General features: G+C 40.9%; 1 protein-coding gene across 2 annotated transcripts in view; it reads right to left on the bottom strand.

Annotated features, from left to right (window-relative positions):
• LOC122084520 (kinesin-like protein KIN-8B) overlaps nucleotides 1-18223 on the bottom strand; it is a 26718-nt gene extending 8495 nt beyond the window's left edge. The window contains exons 1-7 of one of the 2 annotated variants that reach the window (XM_042652822.1): nucleotides 17358-18223; nucleotides 17171-17248; nucleotides 16947-17063; nucleotides 14461-14549; nucleotides 4886-5030; nucleotides 4699-4794; nucleotides 2213-2304 (exon numbers count right to left, since the gene is read on the bottom strand). In XM_042652822.1, the coding sequence (XP_042508756.1) occupies nucleotides 2213-2304; nucleotides 4699-4794; nucleotides 4886-5030; nucleotides 14461-14549; nucleotides 16947-17063; nucleotides 17171-17248; nucleotides 17358-17405 (665 nt within the window). In that variant the 5' untranslated portion in view covers nucleotides 17406-18223. The remainder of the gene's footprint in view (nucleotides 1-2212; nucleotides 2305-4698; nucleotides 4795-4885; nucleotides 5031-14460; nucleotides 14550-16946; nucleotides 17064-17170; nucleotides 17249-17357) is intronic. The other variant, XM_042652821.1, reaches the window with a different exon arrangement.
• Nucleotides 18224-19036: the final 813 nt, after the last annotated feature.

The raw sequence follows: 19036 nt of genomic DNA, 5'->3' as shown, positions 1-19036 counted from the left end.
AGTGTATCTCTGTCACTTGTAGTGATTTATCATTCAATGAATGGCTGAAAATAGGCCCACATCATTAATCTAATCATAATCTTTGTTACTTTGTACAGCTAGCGTTGCTTGTTAGGGGCGAGTACTACACGAGGGAACAAGCCTTATCTATGAAGCACAAAACCTTGTCTTGCTTCCTTCTGATGAAGCTCTTAGTTTGTAGGCACTCAGCTACGGTAGGAATACTACTTTGAAAGCCAACCACTACATAGGAGCGATAGCAAAGCCTTAATACCTGGCTAACACCAGCTCCTACATTGTCTGACAAAAGCATTGCTTATTGGATGGCAAAATTCATTCCATGCGCTGCTTTGATTCTATCTGATGCAAGAATTTCAGCGGGAGAGGAAGCTTTCTCTTACAGAAAACAAAAAAGGAGCAGCGGGAAAGAAATTCAAATTACACATCATTTGACCCATGATCACAAGTTAAAATCAGTCGTGGAGGGACAGGTAAAGTCTGGTTACAAATTCTGTTTGTAACCTGCTAACCCTACGTATATTATGGGCGATAGAACGATCCCTGGTCCCATGGCTACTTCACCAGTGCACAGGCCAATGGGAGGGCAGGCAGAGGCATCAACAGGAGGCGGTTCAGGGGGCAAGGCGGTCTTTTCATGGCCCGGCTGTGTCTGGGCGTAGAGAATGCGACCAAGGACCATTCTTTTCCCATATATATTCCAATTTGAGGGGGAGCATTATGGAATTAACTATTGTTCGCTACCATTTCACCTAAGCTCAAATTGTAAGGGAAGGCAGCGTCAATGTATACAACAACACTCTCCCGCACGCGTAAGCCAAAGATCCCATGGTCCTTGCTCGTGGAGTTCACGCGGCACTGAGGGCGAAGAACTTTTGTTGGGAAAACTCTTCTGATGCACTTCCCAGGAGTCGAACACTTGACCTCCCTGCTCTTATACCATGTTCGCCACAGTTTCACCTAAAAGCTCAAATTGTTAAGGAATGGCAGCGTCAATGTATACATCAACAAATATAAGGTCTAGTAATGTTACCGCAGGTGTAAGGGTAGTTTCATCATTGATATGTTATATTATAAAGGGGTGTCAATGGGCCAGGTTGGGCTGGGGTTCCTAAGGTCTTTTAACACAACCCAAGCACTGCCCAAACCTAGGTCAGGCTGGGATATCTCAACCCAAGCCCAACCCATCCCACCCCTGATATGATTGGGTTGGGCTTAACCCAATTTATCCCAGCCCAATACTATTGGTTAGTTGGTTGTTTGATCTTGATGCATTACAGAGGCCAAAGACCAAAGTTTTCGTATATACGTAGATTGTGGAAAACGAAAGACTTTTTGTAGACCTTTTTCTATAAGTACCAATTTATAATTATTAGCATATTTATCTTATTATATGCTTAATATACAGGGTTGGGTTGAATTGGGTTGGGTTGGGTTGAGACCTCAACCCAAACCCAACCCAACCCAGCCTCTGGCCTGAAATTCTCAACCCTAGCACACCCTACAGGATTTTTTGACACCCCTAATTATGTTTTTAGTACATATGTGGGTGAACATTAATTATTAGTTTTTATAAATATAAGATGTAGCTACCAAATGGAAACACCCAACTCCTTCCTTCCAATCAGTAGTTGTCTTCTTCTCCATTATCTTCTTTTCTTTCTACTCCATTGCTGGTTTCTTCTTATTTACATTGTCACAGCTTATCTGTAAACTAGCCCAAAAGAATTGCATACATAAAGAGGGGGGGGGGAGGAGGAGTGAAGCAAGAGGACAGGTAAATAAGCAACAAAAAGTAATTAACACCCAAGAGCAAGTCACAAAGAACAACGCAATATTTTCTAAACAGCTCACAAGGCAAGAAAAATCCCAACAAGCAAGGATTTATGTCTACTAGGCAGTATAATTTGCAAAGTAACATTGAGAAAAGAAATAAATTAAATTTCCAAAGACAACAAGCATTCACAGTTAAGCCAGCTTATAAAGTGGTGCAAAGGTGAAGGGTCCATTGATTTTTTGGGTGACTGATTGTAAAGGGTTGGAAGGATTTGAAAGTAGAGGATAGTATAGTCTAGAGGTCCATTTACTATTTTTCCGTTCATTGGGGATTTCTCTGTTGCCCCCTCAATTACATTCACTTAATCTCCTAATTATCACCCCTCCAGGCAAAAAAACATGGTAAATGCCCACTTACCGTGAAGATGTTGCATTTGCCTCCGTACTTTCTGTTTTTCGCCTACTATTTCCCAAATTTAAGAGTTCAAGAATCCTATCAGCTGAACGGACCTGAAATTAGGAGGAAACGATCAAAAAATAAAAGCAAAATGATAGCAGGCCCCAGTTGATCAATCGACAAAGGAGAACGCGGAAAGAGTAAAGTGGAAACAAACAAAAAATAGAAATTTTTCAAAAGAGTTGGATAATATTGAAGTATAAATTCTCAACGCGCAATTATAAATGGAAGTTAACACAACTCCATTTCTAACAAACAAGTAAGATGACATTTCCATCAAATGCTAGGATGTGAACTTTTAAATCATTTTCCCACCAAAAACTACTTAAAATTTAAAACTACTAGGTCCGATTTAATGTAAGGTAGGTTCACCCTAGGTAAACAGACCATAACAACAGCTCTCAACCAAGTACAGCTCAAACAAAACCTTAAAACAGAGCTGAAATAAGAACACAGGGAATAGGGAAATTAGAGGGCTCACACCTGAACAAAAGAGGGCCTAAATAGGCCTGTATAATCCTTCAAATAATCCCCCTCAACAGTCCTTCAATAGAGCAACAACACCTAGGTCACCCTGGTGGAAACAGGGTTTACCCCAGCAGAAAAGAAAAGAGGTGCGGCTGGCTGTCCAGGCCTCTGATGGCCTTCAAAGTCAGGTAGAAGGGGGCTCCTAGGGGTCTTCCAAAATAAACCCTAAAATGGCTTGAAGAAAAGCCTGGTGGTTGGAGAGGCACAGCCAAAGTCAACTTGGCTCAAAACCCTGACAATCTGGCTGAGAACGATCCTGCTTTGGCTGCTTCCAAGCTGACCTTTTAATGGAGTTTCTGATGAACTTCAGCAGGATGATTTTGATCACTCAAACATTCTCTCACACAAGCAAACAAAGAGAATAATAAGAAGGATGGAGTGGGATAACGGCTATCTCAGATGTTGTTCATCCTTTCTCAGGAGATTGGAGCGAGCATACGCTGAAAATCAGTTGTCTATCATTAATTAATGTAAATTGATACAGCAGCCTCTTAAATAGAGAGTAGAAACTGACAAAATTGAAGGTGGTTCCCAAATAGGAAACTAAAATAAAAAGAAAACTAACTTGCTTAAGTAACTAACCACTGACTTAGAGCCTAAGAAATTATAAAAGACAACTGTTTAGGGACATTCTCGAAGGCAACTTGACTTGTGCAAACCAAGTATGACCAGTTAAACACAAAGGACAAAAATACAGCTGTAAAGATAATCGAAGGCAGCAAAAAAACGTCTTCTGGACAGCTGTGTATTGCTGGTTCAATTGGCAACTTGAGGGGTCTTCTAGAAGCCCAAAAATGGAAAGAAAATATGCAATCTTCAGCGGCATCCTATGCTAGTTCAATGGCTACTGATGTGGCCAGCATAGGGACAAAAAAATAGAGGACCAACTGGGCTCGATCAGCCCAAGGGCTTGCTGGTCTGGCTGGTCTTCTTCCTCCTTCGACAATGGAGACCAGCATGTGGATCTATATCACGATTGCAACTACTAATTTCAAACGGTAAAAGTTTCCATTTGAAGCAGTTTTTTTAGTACGAGTTTTCTTGGGAAGTGTGCGCTCCATGCTCTTCATTGGTGGGTCTGGACTTCATGAACAACATTTGTTATTCATGTTTGAAAGTGTTTTCAATTGTAGGGGATAAAGAAAAAAAAAATTCCTTCTTCTTTTGTTTCCTTTTTTCATTCAATTGCAATGGAAAAAGTGAGAAATTTTCTTTTCTCCATGGAGTACTACTAGTAGAACCAAAATTCCATCCCCATTTGGCTCCTAGTAGTAAGCTCCTATAACAATATCAAGAAGTAATTCAAGCTCTTTAGGGTCTTTTTTATTGTTCTAATGTGGAATCCCATGGGTTCGCTCATGCAAATTCAAATTCGATGAAAAGATAGTTTCATTTTCTTTTTCAATTTTTTCTTTTGCCCTCTAAAAAATTTTCAGGCCGTTAATTCCCACAGGATAATTGAAAGTCGGCTCCATTAATGTCTTAAGCCTAAGAGAGTCCTGGAATTTTGTTTTCCAACAACAAATATAAGAATTGAATGCAAACATATGTCAAAACCTCATACAAGGAAAAAGACACTACTGGGGGGGGGGGGGGGAACAAAGCATTCAAAGACAACAAATTTGTAGACTAAAGTACGAAACACATAATAATTGTCAATTTCGTTCAGAATGCTTACGCATGAATAATTGAAAATGTAGATAATTCTTCATTAAAATATAAGATGTGAAACAAGAAACAGCAAAATCGTCATTTAATCAAGACATGATTGGTTTACAAACCCTAAACTTTAGCTATTATAATAATTAATAAAAAGTTAAAATTTACATAAAGTTTTGTGTCCTTATCACATCAAATAGAATTCTAGAAAAATAAATGAGATACATGTCCCACTTTCCAAAATATTTGCAATGGCAAACCTTAATGCATCTAAGCCCAGCAACAATTATTCCTTGCTCAGGATCCTCTCTAAGCTCCAAATGCCCGGATGATTTTTGAAGCAAATCATAGATAACCTGGACTCAGAAATTATGTTAAAATATCGTAGATTAGAAAAAGGGGGGGGGGGGAAGAAATAGTCCACTAAATTCAAAATTCACACCCTACTTCATTGTAAACTTCAAGGTAGGAACACGAAACTTCAAAGTCTTTGGAGCTGCGGTCCTTCTTGATAAGATCAAAAATAGTGTGCAAGCTGAGAACCATTAGTCCAGGATCATCTTGGGTCCCAACCATTGTATATGTCTTACCACTGGTAAAATTTAGAATGAAGGGTAAATTCTCATCATTCTCCCAAAAAGAGAGTAGAAGATATATTCTTTTTAAAATCATAAAAAAGAAAGAAGTGAATTAAATAGTCTCAACTAAATTTAACAGTTAATATCCTGCAATGAACCTACATGCAGAGTTCCAATGCATACAACAATCAAGCAAATTAGAACAGCAAAACTTAATCATATAATTGAAATATTAAATCAGCAACCTGAATCAAGAAGACAAGAAAAGAAGCTAAAAAGATATAGAGGTGAATGAACAAGGAAAGGTAAGGAAAAGTGGTTTTCTAACCAGAAAGCCTTTCCTCTTCAATATTCTGTTCATTCCAGCACAAACTCACAAGTATGAGTTGATAATATATTAATTATCTGGGTTGACTGGGTATACTCTTCTTTACTTACCCATAGAATGACTTTAGGCCTATTTCTCTCTGTAATCTGCTCTACAAGTTCATAGCCAAAATTTTGGCTAATAGGATTGGGAAAGTCATTGATTCTCTTGTGAGCCCAAACCAGTCAGCCTTCATTACTGGGAGGAGCATTGCTGACAATATCATCCTCTGTCATGAGATTGTCAGAGGGTTTGACCGAAAAAATCACTCCCCCTCTGCTCTTCTCAAAATTGATATTCACAAGGCTTTTAATTCTATCAGTTGGGACTACATCTCTAAAGTCTTACTCCAAATGTCTTTTCCCCCTTCCTTTGTCCACTGGATCTTCTGCTGCATCTCCACTCCCTGTTTCTCTGTTTTAGTCTATGGTAGTCCTGCTGGGTACTTCCCCTGCGGGCGGGGTATCCGCCAAGGTTGCCCTCTCTCCCCCTTTCTTCTCTCTCTCTCTCTCTCTCTCTCTCTCTCTCTCTCTCTCTCTCTCTCTCTCTCTCTCTCTCTCTTGGTTCTCTCCTACTCTATTCAGTAGTCCTCTAATCTCCACCTCATCTCCCCTATTCCTGAGTGTAAATCCCTCTGTCTCACTCACCTTGCTTTTGCAGATGACATCATGATCTTCTCTAAAGCAGACTCCCTCTCCATCTCTTCCATTATGTCAGCCCTTCATTCCTTCAAATCCCTTTTTGGGCTCTCCATCAATCTCCTCAAATCTAATCTCTTCCTCTCTGGTGTCTCTTCTGAGATTCAATCGCTTCTCCTTGGTATTACTGACTTCTCCTTGGGTTCCTTATCAGTCAAATACCTGGGCCTCCCTCTCATCTCTTCTAGGCTCTCTGCCACCATTGTTCCCCTATGCTTGATCTGATTAGGAAAAGGCTCCAGCTCTGGAAAGGCAAGCTCCTCTCCTATGCTAGTCGGCTTGTTCTAATCAGATCTGTCCTCCAATCTCTTTATCACTACTGGTCTGGGATCTTTGTCCTTCCTGCTTCCACTGTCAAATCCATTGAAAGTCTCTTCTGTTCCTTCCTCTGGAAAGGTTCTGACTCCTCCAAGTTTCTCCATCCTATGTCTTGGGAAAAGGTCTGTCTGCCCAAGTCTGAAGCTGGTCTTAGTATCAGAAGAATCAAGGAGGTCAACTCTGTGGGCATCCTCAAGCTTATCTGGAAGCTTGCCTCCAAGCATCAAAGCATCTGGGTTGACTGGGTCTACTCTTCTCTGCTTACCCATAACTCCCTTTGGACTTGCCCCTCCCCCTCTGATCCCTCGTGGATTTGGCGTAAAATCCTCAGCCTCAGACCCCTTGCCCTTATTGCCTGTTCCGCCACTATTGGCAATGGGTAGTTGACCTCCCTTTGGATGGACCCTTAGCACCCCTTGGGTATCCTCTCTTCTCTTGTCACCCCTAGGATCATCTATTCCTCTAGTCTTCCCAAATCCTCTCCTGTCTCCTCCATTCTCTCCCCTCAGGGCTGGACTCCTCCTCCCTCTCCCCCCCTCTTACGGATCTGTGGGCCTCTCTCCCCCCATTCCCCCTGGTCATCGTGGTAGGGAAAAATGTGTCTGGCTTCCCTCTTCCAATGGGTTGTTCTCCTCTACCTCTGCTTAGTCCTTTGTCAGATCCTCGGGTCCTGTTGTTCCATAGCATAACCTCGCTTGGTTTAAAGGCCATATTCCCCGTCATAGTTTCACTACCTGGAGATGTCTCTCCAACTGCCTTCCTACGTAGTCCTTCCTTATTCGCCATCACATCCCTGTCAATCCTACCTGTTGCCTCTGGCCCTTTGCCCTGATGGTCAAGAGGATATCCCCCACTTCTTCTTCTCTTGTCCCCTCTCATCCTTGGTCTGGAAAACTGTCCTTGCTCGTTGCTGGTCTTCCCTTACGTTAATTCTTCCCTTTGATAGGGACTGTATTTGGGTTGACATGACATTTGCAAGCTCCTCCATTTGTGACACCATTGGTAAGTTAGCTTTCTCCGCTACTATTACTCAACTTTGGATGGAGCGTAACATCCGTAGATGGTCTTCCAACTCCCGATCCCCGGATAGGATTTAGAAAGCCATCTTCTTTGATGTTGCCTCAAAATTCCAATCTCTGCACTCCTTTCGCTCCCGGCTGATCCCCTATTCATCAGAAATGATCACATAATCTCTTCTTGGAGCCTTTTGACAGCCCCTCCCCCCTCCTCTTGACCCCCCCTCCCCTCCCCTCCCCCTGTTTTGGCTTTGGTTGCTGGTTACCTTCTCTTGGTTCTTGTTGGTTGCTGCAGTTTGCTTTTATTAGTTGCTTTTTGCTTTGTTCCCCTTGGGGTTGGCTTCTCCTTGTTGGCTTAAGCCTCCCCTCCCACCCCTTTTTCCCCTTGTATTTTCTCTTCTCTTTATGTATAAATTTATTTATTCATCCAAAAAAATATAATAATTACAATGATGCTTGACCACCAATATGTGTATAGGTCTGCATGTGCAAGGGGTGTTGATACACATTGTTGTTGGCCTTGAGTTGTAATAGCTCAAGCTATTAGGATAAGTGGTTGTAACACTTCACGGGTTAGGTGGTCATATCTTCTTCTTGTTCTATCACAATGATATGTACCATGCTCCACGTAGGATTTGGGGAGATTATTTTGTGTGTGCTGGGTAGTTATGTTTTATTAAGAATGTATTAGTGATAAAAGTGTCTTGGTAGGAGTTAATTAGTAGAAGAATCTATAAATTAAGTTGGTAGATAGGAGTTGGTTAGTAGTGGGGTGAAGTGGAGTTCAAAAGTCAAATATTATTTATTCAGTAAGAGAATGGAAAGAGTCATCGTTTATCCTGCATTTTTTTCTCTATTGAGAAGGAGGCACAGCTCCCTCTATTGAGCTGATTGTTTGATTCTTCTTCTTCTTGCAACCATAGGTAGGCACAGCTCCAACTACGTACCATCTTGGTATCAGAGCAGGAACATGGACCAGCTGGTGGATAAGCTCGAGGAACAAGTTGAATCTCTCTCTGAAGGGCAAAATGTGATCATGAGCACGCTGAATGAGGTACTCAAAAAACTGAGCTCGCGATCAAATCAACTGGAACGTGAAGAGGAGAATTCTATTATTCCACCACAGTTTCATGAAGATCGATCGGGGAGAACGTTTGGCAGTCGACAACCAGGGTCTTCACAATCCTTCACTCCAAAATTTGTCAAGCTCGATTTCCCTCATTTCAATGGAGAAGAAGACACTACCAGCTAGGTTTGTCACGTGGAACAATTCTTCCAATTCCATCAAACTCCTCATGAAGAACGAGTAGCGCTCACATCATTTCATTTGGAAGGAGAGGCGCAGCTGTGGTATCAATTGTTTCATCAAGAAGAAAGGGAACTAACTTGGCAGCGATTTTGTGGCGGGCTGCATGTAAGTTATGGGCCTTCACAATTTCAGGACTTTTTTGCCGAGTTGACAAAATTGCAGCAAACTGGTACTGTTCGAAGTTATCAAACACAGTTTGAAAAATTGCCCTCAAAGGTCGGGCCATTATCTCCTCAGCGTCAAGTTAGTTGCTTCCTTAGTGGACTTAAGGATAGCATCCGACCTGACGTAATGGCTGGGCGACCCACCTCCTTATCTGAGGCAATCGAGTTGGCACAACTATATGAATCTCACAATATGATGCAACAACGAAGAGTCACTTCCATACCTGAGGTAAAAAAAGGGGTTCCCCCTCCTAAAGAACCTAATGTCACCAGCTCGTCTCTACTAGTAAAAAGATTAACCCCTGCTGAAATCCAAGAAAGAAGATCTAAGGGGCTTTGCTATAACTGCAACGAGCGTTTCTTGCCGGGACATCGTTGTAAGAGACTGTTTGTAATAGAAGGTCTCCACGATGAAGGGAAGGCTGAAGGAATGGAATCGATGGAAACAATGGTTGAGGAGATGCAAGAGATGCCTGAAATCTTGATTCATGCTATGTGCGGAACGCATGTGCCACAAACAATGCAAGTTCGGGGTTCAGTTGGACGCGTTTCAACCATTGTCCTAATAAACTCTGGAAGTACTCACAACTTCATGAACAAGTCACTCGCGAGAAGGATCGGGCTTCCTCTTGACCAAAGCAACAAATTCGAGGTAATGGTGGCATCAGGGGAGAGATTATCCAGCCCTGGTCGGTGCTCCAACGTAAAGCTCACCCTTCAAGGAGTCCCTATAGAGGTGGACTTCTACATTCTGTCTTTTGAAGGGAATGAAATCATATTAGGGGCTCAATGGCTAACGACACTTGGACCTATCGTTTGGGATTTTTCTAAACCGAGGATGAGCTTCAATATTAATGGGAAGGAAGTCAAACTCCATGGAAGAAACGTGGAAGGAAGTGAAGTTGTTGGAGAAATGCAACTAACCCAGTTGCTCCCTAAAAATTCTCAAGGAATTGTGCTCCAGCTTAACTACATAAGACCAGCATCATCCACAGGTAAGGAGACTCCTCATCCACCTCAATTGCAGCTGATATTGGACGCGTATCAAGATCTATTTGTGGAACCCCAAGAATTGGCACATGTACGTGAACATGATCATCAAATTCCCTTGAAGCCGAGCTGCGGTCCGGAATGTGTTAAGCCTTATCGGTACCATATTATCAAAAGGTGGAAATCGAACGGTTGGTAAAAGAGATGTTATCTTCAGGGGCAATTCGGCCTAGTAACAGTCCTTATTCTTCACTGGTTATACTGGTCAAAAAACATGATGGGAGTTGGAGAATGTGTGTGGACTACCGAGCACTCAACTCGGCCACAATCAAGGACCGATTTCCTATTCCTCTAATAGATGAACTCTTGGACGAGCTACACTAGGACCGTATATTTTCTAAGCTTGATTTGCGATCTGGATATCATCAAATTCGTGTGGTGCCACGGGATATTGCTAAAACAGCCTTCAGGACACACCACGGCCACTATGAATTCTTGGTCATGCTGTTCGGTCTGACCAATGCACCATCAACATTTCAATCTCTCATGAATCAGGTATTTCAGGATCACTTGCGAAAGTTCATTTTGGTATTCTTTGACGACATTTTAATTTATAGTCATTCATAGGAAGATCATATCAAGCATCTAGAGATGACCTTGGTCATTTTAAGAGCTAACAAATTATTTGTTAAAAAAGAGAAATGCCAATTCGGTCAATCTTCAGTGCAATATCTTGGTCATATTATATTAGAATCGGGAGTTGCTGTGGATCCTGATAAGATCTCAGCCATGACCGATTGGCCACAACCGAAAACCCCCAAGGCGATGCGAGGATTTCTGGGCTTGACAAGGTATTACCGTAAGTTCATACAGAACTATGCTAAAATTGCCGGTCCCCTCACCAACATGCTCAAGAAGGACTCTTTCAAATGGACACCAGCAGCTGAGGAGGCGTTCCACAAGTTAAAACGAGCTATGACTAAAAGCACTTGTCTTAGCCTTACCCGACTTCTCTAAGCGGTTCATTGTGGAATGTGATGCATGTGGATCAAGTCTAGGAGCTATATTAGCTCAAGAAAGGCCGATTGCCTTCTTTAGCAAATCCCAACAAGGAAGGAGTTTGTTGCTGTCCACCTATGAAAAGGAAATGCTGGCGCTGGTATTGGTATTGACTGTTAAAAAATGGCATTCCTACCTTTTAGGAAGGCAATTTGTGGTGAGAACTGATCAAAGAAGTTTGCAATACTAGTGGAGTCAAAAGATCATATCGGAAGCCCAACAAAAATGGCTATATAAATTGATGAGCTATGATTTTGTAATTAAATACAAGAAGGGAAGAGAAAATGTAGTAGCAGATGCCCTCTCAAGGAGGGATAATTCAGGTGGAGAGGCAGAGTTACAAGGTGGGTTGGCTGCCATTTCCCATCCCATTCCACATTGGGTTGATGCAATCAAGGAAGACACCCAATCCAAGTCCAATTTACAAGGATTGATTAACAGAATTAAGGAAGGAGAAGCCGTGGGACCATGGGAATTTAAGGAAGGATTAATCTTCTTTAAGAGGTGAATTTATTTGGATAAAGATTCTCCCTTAATTGGAGATATTATAGGGCAATTCCATGGTAGCACACATGAAGGGTTCCACAAAACACTCCACCGAATCAGAAATTCCTTTTATTGGCAAGGAATGAGATCTCGAGTTAGGAAGGAAATTATTGAATGTGACACGTGTCAAAGTCACAAATCAAAGCACACCTCCCCAGCCGGCCTTTTGCAGCCCCTACCTATTCCCTCTCAGATTTGGGAAGACATATCACATATCTATGGATTTTGTAGAAGGGTTGCCTAATTCAAAAGGGAAATCAGTAGTGTATGTGGTGGTTGACAGATTAACTAAATACGCCCATTTCATAGCCTTATCTCATCACTACACTGCTGCCGGGGTTGCACAGGTCTTCTTTGACCAAATATTCAAGCTTCATGGAATGCCCAGATCAATAGTCTGCGACAGGGACCCTACCTTTACAAGCAAATTTTGGGCAGAGCTGTTCAACCTCAATGGCACCAAGTTCAACTACAGTTCAGCATATCACCCCCAAACCGATGGTCAAAGTGAGGTTGGTAACCGAACATTGGAGATGTATCTTCAGTGTTTTTGCAGCTCCAGTCTGAAGGAATGGGGGAAGTGGTTGTCTTGGGCCGAGGATTGTTACAATACAGGGTAGCATTCGGCAGCTAAGGCCACCCCCTTCGAGTTGGTCTATGGCCGTTCCCCACCTACTTTACTTACTTATATTCCAGGAACAGCAAGGATCGAATCAGTGGAACAACAACTGAAGGATCGTGATCTCATGCTTAAGCAGCCCAAGCACAATTTGCAGGAAGCACAGAATCGCATGAAGCAGGTGTATTACAAGCACCACAAGGAAAGAGAGTTTCAAGTGGGAGATTGGTTTTATTTAAGGCTTCAACCATACCGACAATCCTCAATGTCATTCCGCAGAAATTTAAAATTATCTCCAAGGTTCTATGGTCCTTATAAGGGCTTACAGCGTATTGAGGCTGTTGCTTATCAGCTTGACCCTCCGGCTGTTGCACGAATTCACTCCGTCTTTCATGTCTCGCAACTCAAGAGGAAGATAGGAGAAGACACTTTGGTTCAGCATGAACTTCCAGCAGTTGAAGAGGACACAGACACCATTCATCCTCACCCTCAAGCAGTACTGGAGTATAGGCAGCATAAGGGGAATTCACAAGCACTGATTCATTGGAATGGTACATCCCCAACGGATGCCACATGGGAAGACCTCTCTGTCTTCAAGTCACAGTTTTCTGAATTCGGTCTTGAGGACAAGACCGTTCCTTAGGGGGGAAGGGATGATACGTACCATGCTCCACGTAGGACTTGGGGAGATTAATTTGTGTGTGCTGGGTAGTTATGTTTTATTAAGAATGTATTAGTGATAATAGTGTCTTGGTAGGAGTTAATTAGTAGAAGAATCTATTAATTAAGTTGGTAGATAGGAGTTGGTTAGTAGTGGGGTGATGTGGAGTTCAAAAGTCAAATATTATTTATTCAGTAAGGGAATGGAAAGAGTCATCGTTTATCCTGCATATTTTTCTCTGTTAAGAAGGAGGCATAGCACCCTCTATTGAGCTGATTGTTTGATTCTTCTTCTTCTTGCAACCATAGGTAGGCACAGCTCCAACTACGTACCACACTGTTCTCGGCTTCTAGCTCTCAACTTCATAGTTTCCAGAAATTAACTAATTTTCAAAGTGATCTCTTTGTTCAATTCCCAAATTTACAAACCTGGATTTCTTGCTACTCCTATGCATATAGTACTTTTGAACTTGCAATTTTTCTTCATATATCATTTAGTTCTTTCAGGCTACAATTCAGCAAGTTATTTTCTGCTATTCTAGTTAATTTACTTCCTTATTGAGTTAGTCTATTCAGATTTGCATTAGGATACGCTATTGCCTTTGCATTTCTGATTTGATTAGGATTCCTCATTTTTAGTCTTACTTGGATTTGGATTTCACAATCCCATTAGGACTACGATTCCCCACATCAAATTATATTTGGACTAGGAGTTTTTATCTGAAAAGGAAGGATTCATATTCTTATAGTCCTACTTAGACTAAGATTCTTCTGAGAGACTACTAATGTGCCTGGGATTCCCAATTCTAGTGCAACTGCGAGTCTTTCCGCGCTTTCCTCACCATTATGGGCATAAGGTAAACCAGAAACAAGCCCTGGTGTTATCATATGCCAGAGCATGTGCTACAACTTAGTTCCTACGAACGCATACATTTCAAAGCCTACTCTTTTGTGTATTCTAATCATTGAGGTGGGACCATTCATGTAAGGTCCTTATCCTTTGACTGTGAGACATGCATCAAGTTATTGGGATCCCAGGCTCCCAGCAGTACTTGGTCCCAAACATGAGAAAATGTATCACAGTAATATTACACAGAAAAAAGAGGCCAGATCCTCTCCTAGACCATGACCTCCTGCAACAATCTCACACCATCCAAGGGGTGTGGGGGCCACCATCCCCACACCCAATGGATGGTGTGAGATTGTTGCAGGAGGTCATGGTCCAGAAGAGGATCCGGACACGGGAAATAAAACATGTCTTTAAATAGAGTTGCTTGGTGAAACAGAATTCAAGTTGCCAAGCCCATTTAATTGGGTAAGGCTTAGTTGAGTTGAGTTGAGTTGAGTTGAGCAGAGCATTATAGTATCATTTAATGGAAAGAGATATAATAGCCATGCTCAATATGATTCCTGAAGCAATCAAGCCCTGTTACTGACCTAAATTCCTACCTCATGAAACCTTTGTTCAGGTACGTAGTTTAGTTCCAACTATTAGCACTTTAACTTCTACTGGAGAAGATATAAGAAACTGATGGCAGTGCATGCAAATTCCAGTGGTAAAAATCATAATAGACAAGGCAAGCACTTAAACAATTACAGAACCTATGATTCATATGATCCATGGCCAGGTCTGAAAATGGCAACCTTATGAGAGTACACTTCAGATTGTTGAACAAGAACACAACATTCAAGAAGTACCTTCCCGTAGAACCATAAGCAAACACAGTTGCATTAAGACCTTGAATGACCCCAGCAATTGTAGAAGAGACGCTTGTCTTGTAGACATCCTAAATTTGGTGAAGCTATCAGATGTCATATATCATAGAGTAAACCGTTCATATAGCAAACAATTAAATGATATTGAAATATATCCTACTATAATCAATAGTCAAATGCATGCTTCTGCAATTTATTTGTTTTAAATACAGCTCAAGGACCAAAGACAGAAGCCAAGAATGGATGGCAAAATCCCCAAGTTTATTGAATCAAAGAATTCCAAAAAACCCACAGATTTTGGGGCATCTTTGCTTCTTCCTGATTCCAATTTCTAGCATTTCAACCGATTCTGGCTGATTCCGATCCAATTGGATCAATGGGAACTGCTCCTGTCCCCAATTCCGTTCTCTTGAAACATGACTAACCCTCCTCCTTCACCAGAGGTTCGGACAAGCAATACAAAAACAGTGGCAGGGTTGAGTTGTATATTTATTGTTTATCTTTATAAATTTTTCATAGAAAAAGTAGGAAGATTTATGAGAAGACAAGAACGAATAAATGAAAGTATAATGATGACCACCCCCCACCCCCACCCTCCCCCAAAAAAAAAAAAAAAACACAGCCTGTATTTTCAAGCATTCAAAATGAAGAGAGTAGCTAAATAAAATTAACTACCCAATGAGTATTCATGAATAGTCTACCATAATCAACAGCCCTTTGAGAAGGTTTTCATTCCTTGTTATTTATTTATTATGTTTATGCATTTGCTTATTATTTTTTGGTTGGGGTGTTTTTAGTACATACTACGTAACACATAATATGGCTAGAAAGATCAAGGCTGGGTATTGCAAGATTTGAAAACTCGCCGAAATCTCCGATATTTCAGTATGTTTTTTTTTTTTACCGAGACAAAATGGCATACAGAATATAAAAGTACATATTCTCGGTCACATTTGGGTCATTTTGTTCCGAAATTTCGCTCATTTCGGCCCAAAAATACACTACATCGACGAAATTTCAACCATATCGGTCATTTGGTTTCGCTCATTTCACTAATTTCGCTAATTTCGGGCACTTCAGCCATTAGCCCCACAAAATGGGCAGCAAAACACATGTGAAAAAGGTACACCCTTTCGACGAAATTTTGATATTTCAGTGGATACAAAACCACTGAAACACCGAAACGAAACGAGGTCTTGAACCTTGGGCTATTGACACTTTGGAGAATAAAGTTAAGTCCATGGTTGGTGCAGCATTTGAAAAGTGTAATCTTGCATCTGGGTTAGGCTGGTTTCAAAAAAGTATCAACATGTATGCCGATGGCTGAATCAACCAGCGGATTACATTGCATCCATGACTACTGGAGCTACTGAGACCATCATTTACCCTTCAGCCTCCAAAGGATTCTCCCACTGGACTGACTGAATAGGGAGATATTATCCTTCCAAGGGGTAACATAAGATTTCCGGGGAAACATACACCAAACAGGGCAAGGAAGGCTGGCCATAGCCCTCTTGAACGTAATGCAGTATCAGATAATCAACACTCTTTTCAGAGCAGGAATTCTTAGTACTCATCCTTCTGTGTATGACATGCCCAACAGGGGAAGGATCCTGTCTAAGAGCTAGGGACTATATAAAGAAAAGAAAAAATTATTAAGAATTATAACATTTTTTTATTCAAGCCATCCAATTCTACACCATTTTAATACGAATGCTCCGTAGATAACTCATCTAGAGCATGGTAGTGTGATTTCAAAAAGAGAATACACTTCTAATTAAGAACCTAACACTTGTATGCATACCTATGCATACTTACAGACATGAAAATGACACTCCTTGGGACAATAAACAAATCAGAGATCTCCCAATTATAAGGACCTTTACAGAATTGAATAGTGGGCACTGGGCACTGGGCACTGTGCACTGTCCTCTGCTGCTACATCATCTCCATTAATGGTCATGGTCCTGAAAAATTGTTTCATAGGGCCAGGTACCCAAACCACAGATCTTCCAATAGACAAAAACAAAAGACACCAAGCCAACATTAAGGGTAGCAAGGAAAGAAAATTTCTGGAATTTTATTAATAAATTCCTTTTCACCACCCAAGATATCTAGATAACTCGACTTGACTAAATAATACAACTAGCTACACAGACGACAGCCTCCACCAAAGCTTCTTCTTTCATCCCTTCTTTTTTTGGATGGGAGGGCTGGGAAGTTAGGTTGCAATAGGAAGGAGTATGGCTTCTGATATAGAATTAAGCTTGGAAAACACAAATACTCCCATAAAAAACAGCATTACCGATTAAGACAGTGATATGCTTAGTGTCCAAAATATGCAAACCAAAATTCATTCATCTGGATGATATCCTTCTGATGACACCATCAAGACAGAACGCATACCATGTTTAAAGCAAAATTTCAAGGTAAGTGGGACATTAGAGCCGAAGAAATGAATAGCATACCATGTTAGTACATTGAGACCCAAACGCAAAATCAAAACGATATCTCTTCTCTTTCGTACGGTTCTGTAAACGATCCAGGTAATTCTTTGACAAGTCGGGATCCAGCACGATGACCTCCTGCGAGTTCCATTGATCATAAATGCTATATTTTCCCTTTCTAGAAATCTGCCAAACAGATACATTCATAAAATTAAAATAATTTTTTTTGTGGTTTATCACTGTACCCCGTCATCGGTCACCCGAAGAATGTCACGGTTTCTTTGCCTTTCTTTCTCGGTTAACGGCCTACATTTTACAGCAACCTGTCGTCCACGAATAAGAGGACCAAGAAGAAAGAAAGAATAACATTAAAGAGAGATAGCAAGTTCCATTCAACTTAGCCGGGACAATTTGCAGAGCGAAGAGACTAACCAATAGGGTTGTGGTCTTTTTCGACGCAGGAGCTTTAATGCTGGGCATATCTGATCAGCATCAGCTTCTAGCTTCCACTCTTAGCCGGGACAATCTCTGAGACTTTTTCAATTTCTTCCTTAAAAATACAGTAAAATGAAGAATCATAAACCCTAGTTCATCTCCTGAAGCCAAATTTCCAAGTGTACATCATGAGTAAATCCTTCCACCAACCCAAAGCAATAAACCTTCCTAACAGCACATATCTAAACAGAAATTTTCACTTGAACCCTTTCCTCTGTCCCCTATAGAGTATGCACAGCTGCCATTACTAAAACCCTTCGTTTCTTGATCGAACAACAGCACACCAAGCAAAACCTGCGCTCTAGAAACCTAATCCGTCATCAGAAACCACCATTATCACTTCTGCAAATCCATAACCAAAAGGAAAACGTTTCAGCACCGAATCTTTCCGTGGAAATGTATCTAGCCAACCACGCATTACCAAGTCTAGGCTGTCTAGCTCTAGCTACAACAACAAAACCCGTTCAGGATTAGATAAAATCAAAAAACCACCCCGTTCCTCTGAAATCGGAACGTGGAAGGATGGTAGAACGACGACTAACTAAAATCTTTGAAGTTCCAGTTCGAACTTAGAGTATTCTTCGGAGAATCGAACGAAACGTGGGAGACAACAAACTAAATGGGAGAAGTCGGAATCTGAGAAGAAAGATTTGGAAAAGATTCTCTGGTCTTTACTCTGTAGTCTTTAACTCCACTGCGTGTAAGCATTGAAAAGTAGTAATTCAGCTATAGATACTCTCACTGATCATGACCGTCACTGTTTCTACAGAGCGGGACATTTCGATTTGGATTTTGTGCTTCGTAACAGTTGTAACCTTGTAACGACCGGCCCTTATGTGTGGATCATAAATTTTTACGTTGCGAAAAATAATTGTTTATTAATAATGGAGATTAAATAAAAAGGGCCGAAGATTATGATATTACGAATGGCCCCACTGTTGGCTACCATATTACATTATTACGACATTGTCCTTTCTATGAGACGTCGGATTTGGAAATATGCATTTAATACTCATATACTTGCCAGTTGCCACGTCGTCGAATCCCACCCAAGAAAACAAAATTTGCCTATTCAAAATGACAAAAACGCCCTCAGCCAATATCTACTATGTGAGCACCTAAGTGGTGAGAGTGTTAATCGGTTCGGTTTCGGTGTATACGGTGCGATTTAGTTCGGTTCACATTTATTTGGTTGAAACTAAAACCGCATTATTTGCTAAACGGTTGTATTTTCTAAAACCGCAACCGTTTAGTATAGTTTTGGTTCTACGGTTTTTAAACAGAGTCTGTTTCACGATTTTAAACGATTTTAATCGTGATTTATTTCATACGGTTTTTAAACGGTTAGCAATCGGTTTGCTAGTTTATTTGCATGCTTACTAAAATTTGTTTTTGTTGATAAACTTTTCAATCTTGTATCAAATTAATTGAGGCATTGAACAAACTATGATTTAACTAGATAACTACATAATATGAGTAAATTATTGAATAGATTGTTAAATAGACTCTATGGTTTTTAATTCTTCCATAAATTAAACCATAATGTTTTGTTATAACAATCAAATATTTAATTGTTATATGGGTTAATCGGATTGGTTTTGACAATTTAAACAGTT

The sequence above is a fragment of the Macadamia integrifolia genome, chromosome 7, assembly GCF_013358625.1.
Source record: "Macadamia integrifolia cultivar HAES 741 chromosome 7, SCU_Mint_v3, whole genome shotgun sequence".
Taxonomy (NCBI): Eukaryota; Viridiplantae; Streptophyta; class Magnoliopsida; order Proteales; family Proteaceae; genus Macadamia; species Macadamia integrifolia.
Note: the sequence above shows the minus strand (reverse complement) of the source record. Positions and strands in the feature narration are given on the sequence as shown.